This window comes from Mercurialis annua, linkage group LG6 (genome assembly GCF_937616625.2).
Source record: "Mercurialis annua linkage group LG6, ddMerAnnu1.2, whole genome shotgun sequence".
NCBI lineage: Eukaryota > Viridiplantae > Streptophyta > Magnoliopsida > Malpighiales > Euphorbiaceae > Mercurialis > Mercurialis annua.
In genome coordinates, this window is record NC_065575.1 from 36025555 (window position 1) to 36043888 (window position 18334).

General features: G+C 35.5%; 1 protein-coding gene across 1 annotated transcript; it reads left to right on the plus strand.

Moving 5' to 3' along the window:
- Nucleotides 1-13134: 13134 nt before the first annotated feature.
- Nucleotides 13135-17740, plus strand: LOC126687806 (uncharacterized). Its single transcript, XM_050382361.1, has 8 exons — nt 13135-13186; nt 13710-13993; nt 14041-15770; nt 15945-16210; nt 16310-16407; nt 16498-16677; nt 16870-17499; nt 17669-17740. Exons 1-8 carry the CDS (start codon nt 13135-13137, stop codon nt 17738-17740), a joined length of 3312 nt encoding a protein of 1103 aa, XP_050238318.1.
- The last annotated feature ends 594 nt before the right edge of the window (nt 17741-18334 follow it).

Sequence of the window (18334 nt, forward strand, 5' to 3'; positions counted from 1 at the left end):
TTCCTGGTCGCTAAATCATTTAGCTACAGAAAGAAAAAATTAGCGACGGATTTTAATCCGTCACTGTTTTTTTTTAAATAAAAAAAATATTTTTTTTAATTAAAGCTAAAAATGAAATATTATTTAATCTATAGCCCCACGGTCACCCACCCACCCACGATAGGTCACCTATCACCATCCTCCGGCAATTTTCGCAAACTTTCCAATAGGTCACCCATCCTTCAATTGCTCTCAGCCAAACCTCTTTAACCTTCTAGTTCCCCCACGCATAACTCCATCTTATCCAGCTCAGATTCTTGATACATATCTATGTATATTATATTTAAATATAACTAAAAGGAACAAATATTTATTCCCGCAATTAACAGCCACATTATAAAATAATTATTTTTTCATACTAATTTTTTTAAATAAATAATTAATAAATTATTTTTTTTAATAATTATTTTAAATAAAAATAACAAATTATTACTTTTACACGATACTACCGCATTCTAATATAATAAAATTTCTAATAGTAATTTTTTTAATAAATATTTATTTTTTAATAAATATTTATTTTTTAATAAATATTTATTTTTTTAATAAATATTTATTTTTTATACATAATTAATTTTTAATAAATAATTATTTTATTAATAAATAAATATTTTATTAATAAATAAATATTTTTTAACAAATAAATATTTTTAAATAAATAATTATTTTTTAAATAAATAATTGTTTTTTTAATAGAATTAATACTTTTAGCGACGGATTCTAGAATCCGTCGCTAAAAGTAAGCATTTAGCGACGGATTCTGAAATCCGTCGCTAAAAGTAAGCATTTAGCGACGGATTCTGAAATCCGTCGCTAAAGTAAGCATTTAGCGACGGATTCTGAAAAACGTCGCTAAATGTAACACTTTTTGCGACGGATTTTGAAATCCGTCGCTAAAAGTGAAAAAAAAATTTGGCGGGATTTGTCCCGCCATTTTAACGACGGAATTTCCGTCGCTAAAGTTGGCGGGATGAATCCCTCCAATTTTTTTAAGGATTTAGCGACGGATTCAAAATCCGTCGCTAAATTTGATTTTAGCGACGGATTTCAAATCCGTCGCTAATTGACAGTTTTCTAGTAGTGATACAATTGTAGATGGATTATACTTAGGGTGGGATGTGTTGTTGTTAGATTCGAATGCTAGGTCGAATGGTATGTTTAAGCTGTGTTGTTGTCTCTGATTTTGGCAAGAAATATTGGATGTAAATGCATGAAATTGGGCTGAGATAACACTTTGGGTTTGATACTATATGGATTCAATTGTTTAGAATGTCAAATGTTGGTTTTTCGGCTTAAAATGCATATGTACTCTTTGGTTGGGTTTGATTGCTGTACTAAGGTTGTAGTTGCTGCCATATAAGCTTTAAGGGTTGTTTTGTACGTCTAAAACATGATGATATTGTTTAAGTTTGATTGGCAATCAATTCGTGTTGGTTATACATAAGTCGGCAATATTGTGCCATGTTAATTTTGTTGAATCGATTCTTGTTTCAGATCTGAGTTGGTTGATTTAAATGTGTATTTAAATCCTTATTAAATCTATTTAAGTGTTGTGACACGTTTGTGTCTACTTTGGGTGTTTTGACCGTAGCTAGCTTTGGGTTTGTTGTAAATGTGCATCTGTGTTGTTAAGTTAGGTTGAGTTCCGTATTTTCAAATGAGCAATGTTTTGATTTAAAGGTTCCTTATTCATACTTTGGTTTACTTTGGTATCTTTGGGTCGGGATAGACTTGGGTCGTCTGACATGTGAGATTAAGCTTGAAGGCTAATTCACTACTTTGGGATTTCACTTGGTTTTAAGGTTTTCAAGTTATATAAGCTTCCGGATTATGATTTCAAAGGGGAACTCAATCATGCTTAACTTGTTGTTATACTTTGGAATTACTTTGGAAATGGATTGTATACGTATGAATGTTATGCTGTGGCATTTACTTTGGCTTGTACCCTGGTTGTTGTTTGAGATACTAGTCCTATGTGGTGTCTAGTATTCTTAGAGTTAGGGGTTGATGTGATTTTAACTTATACCTTGTTTTAGACCCGTCGAATGCTCGTGCTTCGGAGTCTACGCAGGGTTAGCTGTTTGCCAAGATTATCACGTGGATAAGCAAGCAGTGAGTTTATAGTGTTATTTACCGCTTTATTAAGTACCGCAAATTATTTTAGTATTACAACTGTTTGCGAACTGTTTTTAAGGATTATGGATCTGGATTGAAACGAGCTACTCGATAGGCTTGTATCGAGACTGCGTGCACCGGTAAGTACTTTGGGATTGGCTTACCAATGTCTGGCCTACTTTGGGATTCGATGAGGATTTATTCCCATCTACTTTGGATTATACTTTGGGATATATATATACTTTGGGATTTCATTTCAATACTGCATTCCATAATCAAGTATATAAGTATATTAGTATAAAAGGATTTGTTTTTAAAGGTTTTAAACTTAATAAATGTAAATAGCATTATGAACTCATCTCAGTATATCTGACCCCGTTGTTTTCCCAATTTTTCCAGACTAATAATTTGAGAGAGTTGGTCGGTCTCCGATTTTCTTGATTCCTTCAGAGGTTCTTTTATTTAATAAGCTAGTCAACTGTTTTATACTCTTAGACCGCAGTAGAACTAGTTAGTCATTTATGATTATCTTATACTTTGGTTTGTCGGAATGATCCGACTATTTATTATCGTTGTTGGCATGTTATACATTGGATTTGATTTATATAAGGCATGCTTTGAGTCTCGGATTCTAGCCGAGCATTTCAGATATTTAAGTTATTATTTAAGTATTATATAAACTGCTAGACTTAGGTTGGAGTCTCGGTTGCCCCCGAGCGGTGGTTTTCTTACAAGTTTAATTGTATTTAAGGTTATCCGCGAGGCTTGCTACGGGTTTTGATACGACCATACCCATACCCTAGCGCTGGTCGCGATACAGAAAATTGGGTCTTGACAGATTTTGTCTACAATTTTCCAAGTTTAAGTTTTTCCTAATTCGGTTTCTAAGATGTTCATTTTGGAGCAAACTGTTTTGTTGTGCACACTGCCCTGCAGTTTCAAAACAGTCCCAAGGAAATAACTTTTGGGCTAGTTTCCGGCACTTTCAGGTGCTAATCTCAATCTGAGACCTAATAAAAACGTTGTAAGCCAAATTCTGAACTTTAAGAATGTCAATTTATTTAGGAGTTGGACTGTCTTAAGTAAACGGTTTCGATAGCCGAAGTTGGCCAGAAAACTAGTTTTGGATTAATTAATTATAGTTAGATTGTTATTGATTCGATCTATTATCGAATTTGCGTAAACTCAACGACGCAACTTCTAACGGAACCCGGAACATAAAGAACACGACATCGCTTTGTTATTATCAAACTTTGTGGATAGCAAGCGGTGGGTATATTTTGCTTACTCGCATTATCGTAATTAATTTTATGTTATATATTATATGATTAGTATTCAAATACATCGCATAAATATTGGATTGAATTTTTTTGGATTGAATTATTTGTATTGTATTGAATTGGTTGGATTGCTTTGTTTTGCCTATTTGATGATTAATTGCAAAACGTGAATTATGTGCGATCCGAAATAGTATGTGATTACAGAGTCGAGTCGGTTTAGATGATAAAAATAAATCGGAAATAGACAAACTTACGACGCATAAGACATAGGCTAAACTCGATAGAGACATCTCGGGACCTATGTCTAGGGAGTGGAACTCGGTAGAGCGAGGCTCTCGGGGCTCACCTTGTATTATATGGATATAAGTGTGATACCAGTTTAACTCGGTTGAGCTATATCGGGACTGTATCACTAGGTATAAGTTAAACTTGGTCGAGCCATCTCGGGACTTTACCTACAAAAGGACATGAGAAAGCAGTACTCTCGTTAAGCCTAAGAATGAGCCCAGGTTAATAAATGTCCAAGAATTAGGCTAAGATTAAGATTAGATCTGATCAATTGTTTGCCTAATTGAATTCTTTGCGATTGAAATCATTGTGATTGTATACGTAAAAAATATTTTAAAAATGCGATGCTATTTTGATAATAGGATAAGTAACGTATAACTCACTCAGCTTAATAACTGACCCCCCCCCCCCCCCCTCCCCCTCCCCCCCCAACAATAGTGTGTTTTTCAGGTACCTCGGCCCGGACTTGACTATAAGTCCGCCTTTTGACCAGAAGTCGCTTTTTCAATGTATAGTCCTGACTTCCACGTTCGGTGCAGTAGTATCATGGTCTGACCAGAATCGTAGCCTAGCACAGCAACATGTTTTTATGTTTGTTTATTGTTGCTGTCTTTATATTTATGTTTTGTTGGCTACGATATATCCAGGATGGATACGGAGGTAGTACCCGTGTTATGATCGTAAACACTAGTGTATATCTCTGTAAACAACTAGTGTGTATAAATGTATTTTGGTATAAATGCTTCAGTTTGTAATGTCTTTAAATGTATGATATTTACAAAACAAATTAATGTCTATTAGGCTTGCCACGGGTTTCAGAACTACCATTCCTATTCCCTAGCGCCGGCCTCGGCTCGTGAAATCGGGTCGTGACATAACCCAACTAACTCTGTATTTTAACACTTAAAATGCCAATAAGTCAACAAACTGATTCAAACTAGTTTAATTTAACCAATAACAAAATAATAAATACTAAATTGAATTCAAAACCGTAATTAATACCTTGAATTCTTGATGATTATTGAAGAAATCAAAGTCGAAACGTGAAAATTGACAAGAACGGCGTTGCATTGACGAACTCTCACCGTCGTTCTTCTTTATCGCACGAGCAAATGAATGAAATGAATGTTCTTGACATTCACATGTATATACAAAGCTTATATATATATATATATATATATATATATATATATATATATATATATATATATATATATATATATATATAGAGAGAGAGAGAGAGAGGTTAATATACCATTTAGTCTTTTATCTTATTTAAAACTTAAGTGATCATTTGATACTTTAATTAAGATACTTAATTATCAACTATACTTAATTATTAAAACTAATCCATTTCTCCATAAAATTTTCCTATCGCAGATATTAACTTAAAAATACTATCCCAGGACTTCTAATTTATTTTATATTAATTTTTCTCGATAACTCTTAGTCCCGTTCAAACCCACTTTAGCGAATAATATTTTCCAAACGTAAATATTATAATCCAATAATTAAGATAATCTTCTCCAAATATTTATATCCTCAATACCTATATATATATATATATATATATAATTTCCTTGACTCCGACAATTTAAGTAAACATTCCTTGGATAGGAACATTATTAATTCATATCTAAATTTGAATATTTCAACTTTGGTTACCAAAAACATAACGCGTGGTAAAATTTAACAATTAAAATTACGGGTATTACAAACCATGAACTAAACATAAATATGATATTTTGTAAACTCGGAAGATACATTAAAAACCAAATTTCAATATCTCATTTGAAAACAAAGGAGCACAACATTTCCCAAAGCTCATATCCAAACCAATTATAAACTTAACAATATATGTGAGTAAATTAATAATCATGCCAAAAGACTCTACACACCAACCATTACATGTGGAACACATGATAACTATGAATCTTAACTCAATTAGACAAATTCAAGCCAAATCATGCAAACCATAAGCATGAGTATCAACCAATATCAACAGTTCACTAATGCTCAAAGTATACAACAACTATATGAACATATGAGGGTTAATTCCATAAAAAATCACGAACTTTACATGAAATTTTATTTTAATCATGACCTTTAACAATTGTCATTTAAAAGCACGAACTTTCAGTTTGTTTCAAATCTATCATTTAAGTATATTTTTGTTGATTAAATTTTTCCTTAAACCAATAATAAAAGACGCAAATTATAAATCGACATTAAATCTTATTATCTTTCATTTAGATTATGTAGGATTATGAATTTTAGTCGGACAAAATACACCGAATTTTACTTTGCTGATAGATTTGAAACAAACTGAAAGTCGTGCCTTTAAATGACAACTTTTAAAGGTCATGATTAAAATGAAACTTCGTATAAAGTTTGTGATTTTTTTAGGAATTAACCCAACATATAAATATGGGTATACATAAAATCCTTAATAAATCAACATAAGCAAGCCATAACCCAAATCTCAACACAACTTCCAAAACCCAACTTATACAACCACCTAAATCAACAATCACGAGTTAAAACCTTACCTCTTGAAGATCTCTGAACTAACAAATAAGAACAAGAAGAGGGAGTGAAAAAAAACTCCAAATCTCCAACAACAGAGTTTGAGTTAAACTCAACCTAACACAAACACTCACCACTTAACCTAAGTGAGGAGAAATCAATGGGTTTCTCGAATCCAAACTTAATTAGGCTTAAGAATGAAAGTAGGGGGCTTGGGGGAGGTGTTTTGATGGTAGGTAAAAGGAAGTTAGGGTTTGAGTTAAAGACAAGGTGAGAAATGACAAAGAAAGAAAAGAGAAGAACATTTAAAGACATGAGCACACACATTTTTTTTTGATTGCTTGCTTCGATCGAAACCTATGGATTCTTTTATGTTTCGGTCAAAACATGACTTTTTTCAACCAAAACATAAGAGAATCCATAGGTTTCGATCGAACAAAACATGTTTCGATCGAAACAAGAAAAAAAACCTCTACAAGTGAAATGGCATGGGTTTCGTTCGAAACTTGGTTCGAACGAAACCAAAATTAACAAGCCTAAATACTCAAATTTTAGTCCCGAAAATGCCAAAAAGACGAGGTACCAACCAAAAGAAAACCAACCACATTAAACATACCTCCTAACATAAATACATGTGAAACGGTACTCTGAAAAAATTCGGTTACGTCAGTGAAAGACAACAAAACTGTTAAGAAACCTAATAGATACTACCAGATTCATGTTGGATACTTAATTGAAACTCTTAAGAAACACATACATCAAACATCAAAATTCAACGGAATTAAATCGGAGACTACGGGGTATTAAAATATCTTATAAAAATATAATTTATATTCATATATATATCAAAAATAAATCGACAAACTAAATTGAAATTTGATATTTGTAATTAAACTCTTTGACTTAGTTAATTAACAACAAAAACAAGAAAAGGCCTAAAATGTTAAAAGAAATAAAAATGAAAAACTATATCGTTTAACTTTCACATAAGAGAGACAAAACTAAAAAATACTTCATTTATGAAGGGTGTCAGAATAACTTACTCTACTTTTATCATTATGTTATTTTTAAAATCTTTAGTGTTAATTTTACAATAATATCAGTATCGTATAATTCATACCGGTCAAAAGTTCCTACCACTGCATTTTCTTAGACAAAATATATTAAAAAAATATCCACTTGTAAGCTCCTTTTCAACTATACCTTAATCTTGTAAGTTTTTTAATTTTATCCAAGCATACATCTTTCACTTTTAATTGTACCTTAAGAAATTAAATTGACTTTTTTTTCATTTAAAAAAAATTCAAATAAATCTTTCATGTTTAGCATATATTCTAAATAGCCTTTAATTTTATAAATAGAACAAAAAACTCATTTTCTCCATAAATTTATATAATAATAATAATTTATTATTTAATATAAATTAATGGTACTAATGTTTTCATACTTATTCCGCTAATTGAACTCTTTCAATCGCCACCACCCTCCGATCCTCCGTTCGTCTTTCTCAAGATAAACCGGGTCTGAGTTCATCTTAATGCTTCCATCATATTAAGTAAAAAAATCATCTCAAATAAAAAATTAGGATACAATTTAAAGTGAAAGGTGAAAATCTGAATTAAATTTATAACTCTATAAAATTAGAATATAATTACAAAAAAGCTTAAATGTGAGTTTGTTTTAAGACATCTTGCCTCTTCTTTAAAGTTCAACCCATTGTTACACCTTATTGTTCCTCTTCGTCTTTTAATCTTCCATTTTGACCTCTTAAATTTTTTATTGTTTTCAATTATTGACTTGTAATTTTTAATTTTAACATAAAAGTGAATATGGATTGAAATCCTTTTAAATTGGATTAAACATGACTTATCAGGTTTGATTAATCTACATTCTTTCATGCACAATGAATGATGTGGATAAGTAAATTAAATTAAATTAATCTATATTTCTATTTTATAAAAATATATAATTTAATAATATATTTTGTTTAATCAACTTAAAAAAATCCTAATATGAAAAACATAAAAAAATGGAATTATGTAATTTTAAAGATAAAATGGATTCGTATAAAATATGTATATGTGTGTAATAATAAAAATAAATCAATTAACTAAAATAAATTTTAAGATTTAAGATTTATTTCAAATAAATTAGCTTATTTTTGAAAAAAACCTGTAAAATATTTTAAAAATTATTTTTATGTTATTATTGTTTTTATTTAAAAACAATACTTTATTATAAAAAATGTTAACTATATTATTTTTTTAAGTTTTAACATTAAATGTAATTTGATATAAATTATAAAATTACATTAAACTGATATGATTTTATATTTAAGCATTTTTCTAAAAGAGATGGGGTACAGCAGATGAGATGGTCAAATAGATTTGGACCTAAAATGTGGGTAATGATGATTTCAGTGGACAGCCACGAACTCAAATTCCATATGCTTGACCTTTGGCCATATTACAACAATTATTTAATTATACTATTAATATTATCTCAATGAAAGTCAATTGATTAAATAAGAAAAATTTAAAAAATATTAAAATGAGAGCCCTAATGGACTTAATTGTCAAAAGCATCTTTGCCTTTTGCTTTATTGAAAAAGATACAATAGCTTAGCTCCTCCCACTTTGGATGGTTTTTCAATTTTCTAATCACCCATCATTTCCTTGACTTTGCATCTCCTTTAATTTTATTTTCCTCCCATTTTTCTCTATCTAATTCACGATTATCATTAGTTTATTCTGAAAATTTTGATTGATTCACCTTCACGGGTGTGGAGTTTAGGACTCTACAAACATATCTGCTTAGTTATGTAGGAATTTCAAGATAGTGAAGACTAGTCGGGTAATCCGCAGAATGTAGATTCTACCTATCAATAGGCTTTGTCACTTCCTCGAAAGGTGAAAAAAGAGAATCTTCTATCGCAGAAGCCGAGTCGGATGCTTTCACTCAAGAAGACGTTGCCGGCCTCGTTGGACCGATTGGTATCACACGATACCTGACCACCCATTCCTTGAAAAAGAGAAAGACGACAGAATGTATTTCGCGAGAAAATCAACTTCCAAAAAAAGGAGCTAGAAGGCCGGGGACAATACCTTATACTGCCGCTCTCTCTTGGCATGATAAAGATAGACGGAAGAGCCTTACGGACCCAAATTTTTCTTTCTTTCAGTGATTTTGATGATTCGTCCTCCTGTAGTGATTTAATCACAGGGTTGTCCTCCTTGTGTCCCAACAACTGTTGGGTGGTCGAGCCGATTTGTTCTTTGATCGACTTCTTCGGAGCTAATGGTCGTTCAAATTTGCCCCTTGGGCGTTTGTGTATTAGTCTTTGTGGGATTTGAGCGCCTTGTCGGCCGAGTCTCTCTTTGACTGGCCTCTGCTGTGATAATTTGTTTATCACCCCTTTCACTTGCAAATCGAACAGTGCCCTCGACTCTTGTCGTAATCTCTATATCCTTCTTTTCGGATTTTTTTTTATCATATGAGGGGTCTCCTCCGTTGGCCGAAAAACTCTTTTGAATACTGTAGTCCCCGCTGTCCTCTAGGATTATGGGTTTGCCATTTTTCCGAAAGAGATGCGGGTTGAAATGTTTTAGGATTTGCCCTAGGTTATCTTCAACAATAAACAAATTATCCACGAAGCCATGGAGAACATTAGAATTTCCTAGTCGAGGAAGATTTTTTCCTTTGACCCATTCAGAAACGCTCGACATTTTCTCCTAAACGACATCCTTCGAATGCTTCTTGCACTTCTTCTTGGAAATATCTCCCTTCTTAAAAGTCGGAAGAACCGAATGCAAAGGAACAAAGGCAGCCTTGCCTGACCCATCAGCAATAACAATTTTTGCAACCTTCTTTGAAGGTTGCACCTCGACAATCTGCTCTGAAGCTTGTACTTCTACGAGTTGCTGCGACACCCCAAGGCATCTGTCCCCATTAACGCTTAAATTTTTGGCGTTTAAATTCTATGAAAAAACCACAACCTCGCCCATGGAATACTTGAAAACAAAAAAAATGGCGTCAAGATTAATAGTCATCGTATAAAAAATTAAAAACAAAGAGAGAGAAGTTAGAAAATATATTCATAAACTACTTCCCACAAGACATCCGAGAATTTTGGGAGGATACTCTAGAGGAAGCCACTAATGCATTAAATGATGACTAACTAAAACAGGCACTAAAGCCTCACCGCCTCGTACTCCCGTGCCAAGTTGGCAACAAAAGCAGACTCGGAAAGAGTCAAAGGAGGAGGAACGAACGTTAAATCGAAAAATTAAAAACCTCCCTCAAGATGAGAAAAGGCAAAAGTCATGTTAGACCAAGAAATTTTTCGTCAGCCAATCCATCAAAGGGGGTAATCTAAAAGCAGATCGCCCAGTCCTGCACTTAATATTGACGAAATGTCATCCTTTTTTGTAAAGGTACAAATATAATAGAAAACACCTAAAGAAGGGGTTCGCCCTTGGAGCCTACAAGCCTCTACAACAAAACTAAGAGTCAGATCGCATTGAGATGAAGCTACCCAACCGACGTCTTCAAATCGCGACATACATTGTAAATAAAAGGGTATATAGAAAACCTAAGGCCAACTAAATGTAATACCCCGTAAAATTAAAGGATTAAATTATTCCACATAAGGAATAATTTATAGGACCGGGAGAACGTAAATTAAATTTAAGGATAAATTCAATTTATAGTATCTCCGGAAATATAAAATAAGTTATAAAAGTTAAAATATAAAATTTGGATATTTATATTTTAACTAACGGGAATTAAGAAATGCTTATAAATTAAAATAGGATAATTTATAAGTCCCGTGTGAATATTTTTGGAGTCAATATTCACGAAATATTTTTATAAAGTTACCCCTAAAATTTTATAGAATTTGGAGATAGAAATCTTATTAAATGGGTCTAATTTAGCCCTAATAAATCTTTAATGAATTATTAAAGATAAAATAAAAGTCCCGTGAGAATAAAAATTATGTTTTTATTCTAATTACGAATTATGAAATTCGTGGTTAAAATTTCATAAAATGTGGAGTTCGTTGTCCGTTTTAGTTACGGACGAGTATCTAAGAATTTGGGTTAAAATAACGCGTGAATACCTAGGAACTAGTTTGGAATTTAAGCAAACTATATATATAAACATTTCATTTGAAATGTTCATAAGCTTTAGAAACCTAAAACTTAGGTTATTAGCTTCAGAGAGAACGGCGACGACGCGATCGACGGTAGGTTCGACGGTTTCGATCCAATTTCTCGTTTCTAACTCAAATTTTTTGGGTAATCCATTAATAATCGAAGTTATAACCGTTATTTTGAATTTGGATATATAGAAAATGGATTATATTCGAATATATATCGGTTGCCGTATCGAATCGAACGTATACGTAATGATTTTACGTTCCGATAGTGAAAATGGATAGATTGGTATTTGTATATGCGTTTTGGATCGAAAAATGGGTTTAGCTCGACGGAAATCGGCCCGGGAACGGGGTTCCCGTGGCTGTGCGGCACAGCCACTGTGCGTCGCATAGTGACTGTGCGGACGCACAGCCTAGGCTGTGCGCACGCACAGTCTAGGCTGTGCGCACGCACAGTCTCTATGAGACTGTGCGACCGCACAGTCACCTGTGCGGACGCACAGGGACTCTGTGCGGGCGCACAGTGTCCTGTGCGGGCGCACAGGGCCTCGCGCCAGCGCGCGTTTCCGACGTACTTTCGCACGTCGGGTTCTGAACCAACGAGTTTTGAACAATTTTGAACGGTACGTTCAATAAGGACTAAAAAGAACTTGGACGTTTAAGAAAGTTTGATTAATTAAAACTTAGAGACGTTTTAATTAGATTCTCTATTAATCAAAGTGAGTAATAGTTAGAGGACTATGAGTTGAGATTAAGATTGAATATAGACTAGATATGTTATATATATCTAGTAATGTTAGTATAGTCTATTCTTTAGAGTTAGAATTCATATTTCAATTGTGTTTAATAATTGTTTTCTAACTAGATCCGACGAGCAAGCAAGTTACCGGACAAGGAGAGTAGAGGGTGACCGAGAACTGTTTTGTGGATAACGGTTTTGTGAGTTCGCATATTTACTTTTGAATATTGATGCCAAAACATTTATAACTAAAAATGTGTTTGAAATTGCATTGCATAGAGTCGATTTGAAACCAATATATAGATCCACTGGAACGTGCTATCTATTGGGCAACAATAGAACTGTGTGATCACCGGTATTAATAAAACATTGCATTGCATACTAGTTGGGTTCTTTGGCCAGATGCTTGCAAAGCGGCCAAGACCTAACAGGTTATCCTGGGGAGCCAGTAATTTAATTTACGGACCAACAAACCTTACACAGAGATAAGATGATTGTGATAATGTGAGTTCACATTTCATCCTGTGTTAAACAAGAGAGCACGAACTGTGACATTAATCACAGTTAACCAAATGGGGTTTCTCTTAGGGTTTCATTTGGATCGGTTATTTGGCTGCACAAAGTGTGTTTACATGCGATTTCTGCTTTTATTAATATGCTTGAGTAACTATGTGAATTCACTCATATTTGACACCCGTTGATTTCCCTTTTCACAGGTAAATGATATTTTGACGTGACAAGACTTCCAATTCTTTTTCTGGAAGTTGTAACTAAATAAAGGTCGCTCTAGAGCTGCAGAGTAGTTCTAGCTCCGAACAGTAGTTCAATCGTAAATACTTTAACTCTGATATGAAACTACTGTCAGTATCATTTTGGGACAAAAGCATGTTTTTATAAAAAAAGGGCTTTTGCCAGTTGTTTATAAGAAACCTGGTTTTGATAAAAGCTTTGTGATTAATTAAGTGGCATGCTTAAACCAATTACTTGACATGATAACTGGTTTGCACCGCTGGCATTGTCTTTGGACAGGGTTGTGTCAAGGTGTGTGCAGTGTACATGTATTACCCTGAGTCCAGAAATGCGATTGCATAGTTTTGATTACACGTTTATCTGAAGGTTTTCAAATACTTGCGAAAAGAGATTGAGACCTTTTATGTTTTCAAAACGCGAAAAGTTTTTACTGTTTTTCCTAGGCTTGCTACGGGTTTCGGAACAACCATTCCTATTCCCTAGCGCCGGTCTTGACACGAGTTTCTAAGCGGAAATCGGGTCGTGACAATGTTGGTATCAGAGCAATGTTGTAGAACTGGAATGTCTACAGTAACATTGCCGATACTCGAATAGTAGAGTCTAAGAAGCTACTGCAACAATAGGATTTGAGTTATGTCCTTGATATGTCATCATTTAATTGTGAAATATCCAATTTTTCCCTAGGTTGTGAATTTAGAATGTGTCGGATATGAGTTATATATTGTGATACGCATGAGCACGTGAGGTGTGACCATTGAGATGGTTATATGCGTTCATGTTGGATTTGTATTTGTTGTTTTTCGTTTGATTGCAGTGTGGTTTGATTTGGTTAGGATGGCTGACCAAAGGCAAACTCGTGGTCGAGCTGCGATGATACGAGATGCACCTGAAGAGGCTCATGATGAGTCATCTGTGCATATAGGGCAACATGAACCGGCCAACGTAGCAGGTAGAGGCCGTGGGCGTGGTAGACCTAGAGGTCAAGCTGTGGAGGAACAGGAACTAGTTCAGGCTCCTGGGATACCACAACAACCTAACGCGCCAGACTTCGACATTAATCAGTTCTTAGCTGGAGTTGCAGCTATGCAGGCTAACCAAGTGGAGAATCAGGCTATGCATAGGGAGCACTATTGCAACAACAACAGCGTGTTGGTGCAAATGTCGATAGAGACAGTGTTTTGGCTTATATGCGGCTCAAACCAATAGAATTTGATGGTTCAGGCGATGCATTGGATTTTCTTGAGGAAGTTGAGCGTAATGCTAGACGTTTGCAGGCTGACGAGAGACAGTCAATCTTGTTAGTTGAAATGTCAATGAAAGGACCAGCAAAAGATTGGCTTCGACGTATAATTCAACCTACGATGAATCAAATGACCTGGGTAGAGTTTGTTAATCGGTACAGAGAATTTTATCTGCCATTTTCTGTGACCGAGAGTTATCGAGATCAATTGCTGAATTTGAGGAGAGGAAATAGGTCAGTGCAAGAATATGTGACGGAGTTCACTAGGTTGGGAAGATTTGCACCTGATTTGATGGCTGATCCAGCAAGGGCGAATGCGAGTTTTATCAAGTGTTTAGGACCCGAGTTTATTAGCCTTGTTTCTGATGTGAACCGAGATTTGATCCAGTTGATAGACAGTGCACGTCAAATGGAGACTTCGTTGGTACAGTTTGGCAGAACTGTAAATTCTACTGCACCAGTGTCGACAAGGAGTGATCAAGTTGGTGCGACAGCCAATACACAAATGTGGTTTAATCCAAGTGGTTTTACTGGACCGCGACGTAAAAATTTTAAAGGGGAGAGTAATAAGCGTTTCAATACCCCTGGAGCTAGTTCAAGTGGACGTAGCTCAGGAAGTTCTGGAGTTTTAACTCCATATTGCCAGAATTGTCGGAGGAGACACTATGGAGTGTGTCATCTTGCTCCAGGAGCGTGCTTTGTTTGTGGCCAACTAGGCCATTATGCAAGACAGTGTCCGATGTCAGGAGCACAAGGGTCTGCTGCCAGTGTTGCTCAACCTTTTCAGCAGCAGCGGAGACCTATGTTTCCGGCGGCATCTGGGCAAGGTCAAACTGGTAGTACATTTACTAATCAGAGAGGAAGAGGTTTTGGTAATAATCGAGGGGGAGGAAGAAATGGTGGAGGAAGAGGTACTGGTCAGAACTCTCAAGCGGAGGGGAGTCAAGCCAGGGTATTCGCACTAAACCCACAAGAGGCTCAAGCCTCTAATGCAGTTGTGCAAGGTATTTTTACTATAGCTTTTATGGATGCTTTAGTATTATTTGATCCGGGTGCAACACATTCATTTGTTTCACCGAGTTGTGCGATTAAGATGGGAAAGCAACCCGCTTACTTGCAAAATCCATTATCAGTAGCCACGCCTATGGGTGAAAGTATGGATGCGGACATAGTTTATTCGTCTTGTCCTGTGAATGTTCAAGGACGAGAGTTGCTTGCCGATCTAATTTTGCTAGAAGTACTAGCATTTGATGTTATATTAGGTATGGATTGGTTAGCTCGACATTATGCGAGTGTGGATTGTCGCGAGAAGTTAGTGACATTCAATACCCCTGGAATTGAGGTAGTTTCACTTCAAAGTGAAAAATTAAAATCCACTGCTAGCATAATCTCAGCTATGAAAGCTCAACAAATGATGAGAAAGGGACGTCAAGCATTCTTGGCTATTGTGTTGGATACAGAGAAAGCTCAAGGAACTGTACAGAATGTACCGTTGGCAATGGAGTATCCAGATGTTTTTCCAGACGAATTACCGGGATTACCACCAGATAGGGAGATAGAGTTTTGTATTGAGTTAGCTCCTGGTACCAAACCGATATCAATACCTCCTTATCGAATGGCGCCAGCAGAGTTAAAGTAACTGAAAGATCAACTAGAGGAACTACTTAGTTGTGGTTTTATCAGACCAAGTGTTTCACCATGGGGAGCACCTGTTTTATTTGTTAAAAAGAAGGACGGATCATTTCGGCTCTGTATAGATTACAGACAGCTGAACAAAGTTACAATCAAGAACAAGTACCCATTGCCAAGGATTGATGATTTGTTCGATCAACTGCAAGGAGCAAGGTACTTTTCTAAGATTGACTTGCGATCAGGATACCATCAGTTAAAGATCCGAGAGGATGATGTTTCGAAAACTGCTTTTAGGACTCGGTATGGTCACTACGAGTTCCTAGTTATGTCATTTGGATTGACGAATGAACCGGAGGCTTTCATGGATTTGATGAATAGGATATCCAAACCCTTCTTGGATCAGTTTGTAATTGTTTTCATTGATGATATTTTGATCTACTCGCGTACGGAGGAGGAGCATGCACATCATTGGCGCATAGTTCTTTAGACATTGAGGGAGCATCAATTGTACGCCAAGTTTTCAAAGTGTGAATTTTGGTTAGAAAAAGTGGCATTTTTGGGACATGTTGTGTCTCAAAATGGAATCAAAGTAGATCCAAAGAAGATTGAAGCGGTTGTGGAATGGAAACGACCAACTTCGGTGACTGAAATTCGTAGTTTCCTTGGTTTAGCAGGATACTACAGAAGATTTGTGCAAGATTTCTCAAAAATCTCTGCACCATTGACGAAGTTAACTCAGAAGAATGCAAAGTACGAATGGACAGAGAAATGCGATAACAGTTTTCAGAAACTGAAGGAGTGTCTAACGACAGCTCCAGTGCTAGCATTACCTGAAGGTATTGAAGGATTCACTATTTATTGTGATGCTTCAAGGGTTGGTTTAGGATGTGTTTTAATGCAACATGGACGAGTAATAGCTTACGCTTCACGCTAACTGAAAAAGCATGAAGTGAACTATCCTACTCATGACCTGGAATTAGCAGCAGTGATTTTTGCATTAAAAATCTGGAGACATTACTTGTACGGTGCAACGTGCGAGATATTCACGGATCATAAAAGTTTGAGGTATATATTTGATCAACGTGAATTGAATCTCAGACAGAGGAGGTGGTTAGAGTTGCTTAAGGACTATGATTGCACTATACAGTATCATCCGGGTAAAGCCAATGTGGTAGCTGATGCGCTAAGCAGAAAGTCTGCAGGAAGTTTAGCACACGTTACAACAGAGTGGCGAAGGCCATTGATCAAAGAGATCTATACGATGTTCAGTCAGAACATCAGATTTGAAGTTTCTTATCTTGGAAGCTTGATAGCCCAATTAAGTGTGCGACCAACTCTAATCGACAGGATTAGGGAACTACAAGGTGAAGATCCTCAACTAAAGCGTGTCATGGAGGAGGTAGAGAAAGGAAAGTGTCAAGACTTCAGTGTTGTTAACGGAACACTGAAGTATGGTACCAGATTGTGTGTACCAGATATTGAAAATTTAAGGCAAAAGATCATGGAGGAGACCCATGGATCAACTTATAGTATTCATCCGGGTTCTACCAAGATGTATAGAGATATTAAGGAGATGTACTGGTGGAACAGAATGAAGCGAGATATCGCGGAATTTGTAGCAAGATGTCCAGTGTGTCAGCAAGTTAAGCTAGAACACCAAAGGCCATATGGATTTTTACAACCCCTACCCATACCAGAGTGGAAGTGGGAGAGGATTACAATGGACTTTGTGGTTGGATTGCCTAAGACGCAGAAAGGTTTTGATTCTATATGGGTAATAGTGGATCGTCTGACGAAGTCGGCCCACTTTATACCTATTAAGATATCATATACTGCGGCGAAATTGGCACAAGTATATATTGACAAGATATTCAGTTTACATGGAATTCATGTGTCAATAGTTTCAGATAGAGGTTCAGTATTTACCTCTAGAGTTTGGGGAAGTTTGCAAGAAGCGATGGGAACGCAGCTAGATTTTAGTACCGCATTTCATCCGCAAACTGATGGACAGTCTGAAAGAACTATTCAGACTTTGGAAGATATGCTTCGACTTTGTGTACTGGATTTTGGAGGTAGCTGGGATGTGTATTTGCCATTAGTAGAGTTCTCATATAACAACAGCTATCATTCCAGTATCGAAATGGCTCCATATGAGGCATTATACGGTCGTAAGTGTCGATCTCCTATCTGTTGGGAGGAAATTGGAGAAAGAAAATTGACAGGGGCAGAGATTATCCAAATTACCTCAGAGAAGGTACCATTAATTAAGCAGCGATTGGAAACTGCTTTTAGTCGCCAGAAAAGCTATGCAGATTCAAAGAGAAAAAAGATAGAGTTTCAAGTTGGTGACTATGTCTTTCTGAAAGTATCACTAATGAAGGGCGTTATTCGTTTTGGAAAGAGAGGCAAGTTATCTCCAAGGTATGTGGGACCTTACGAGATTATAGAGCGCATCGGAGCAGTAGCATATAAATTAGATTTACCGCCAGATATGTCACAAGTTCATCCGGTGTTTCACATATCGATGCTGCGAAAATATATCGCAGATCCTTCTTATGTGATTCAAC

Bases quoted from the DNA above. Each gene is read 5' to 3' on its own strand.
- LOC126687806 (XM_050382361.1), top strand. From the start codon at position 13,135: ATGATAACTGGTTTGCACCGCTGGCATTGTCTTTGGACAGGGTTGTGT. The intron at 13,994-14,040 runs GTGGAGAATCAG...CAACAACAACAG, and splicing joins CAGCTATGCAGGCTAACCAA to CGTGTTGGTGCAAATGTCGA. The intron at 16,211-16,309 runs GTACGGAGGAGG...AATTTTGGTTAG, and splicing joins TGATATTTTGATCTACTCGC to AAAAAGTGGCATTTTTGGGA.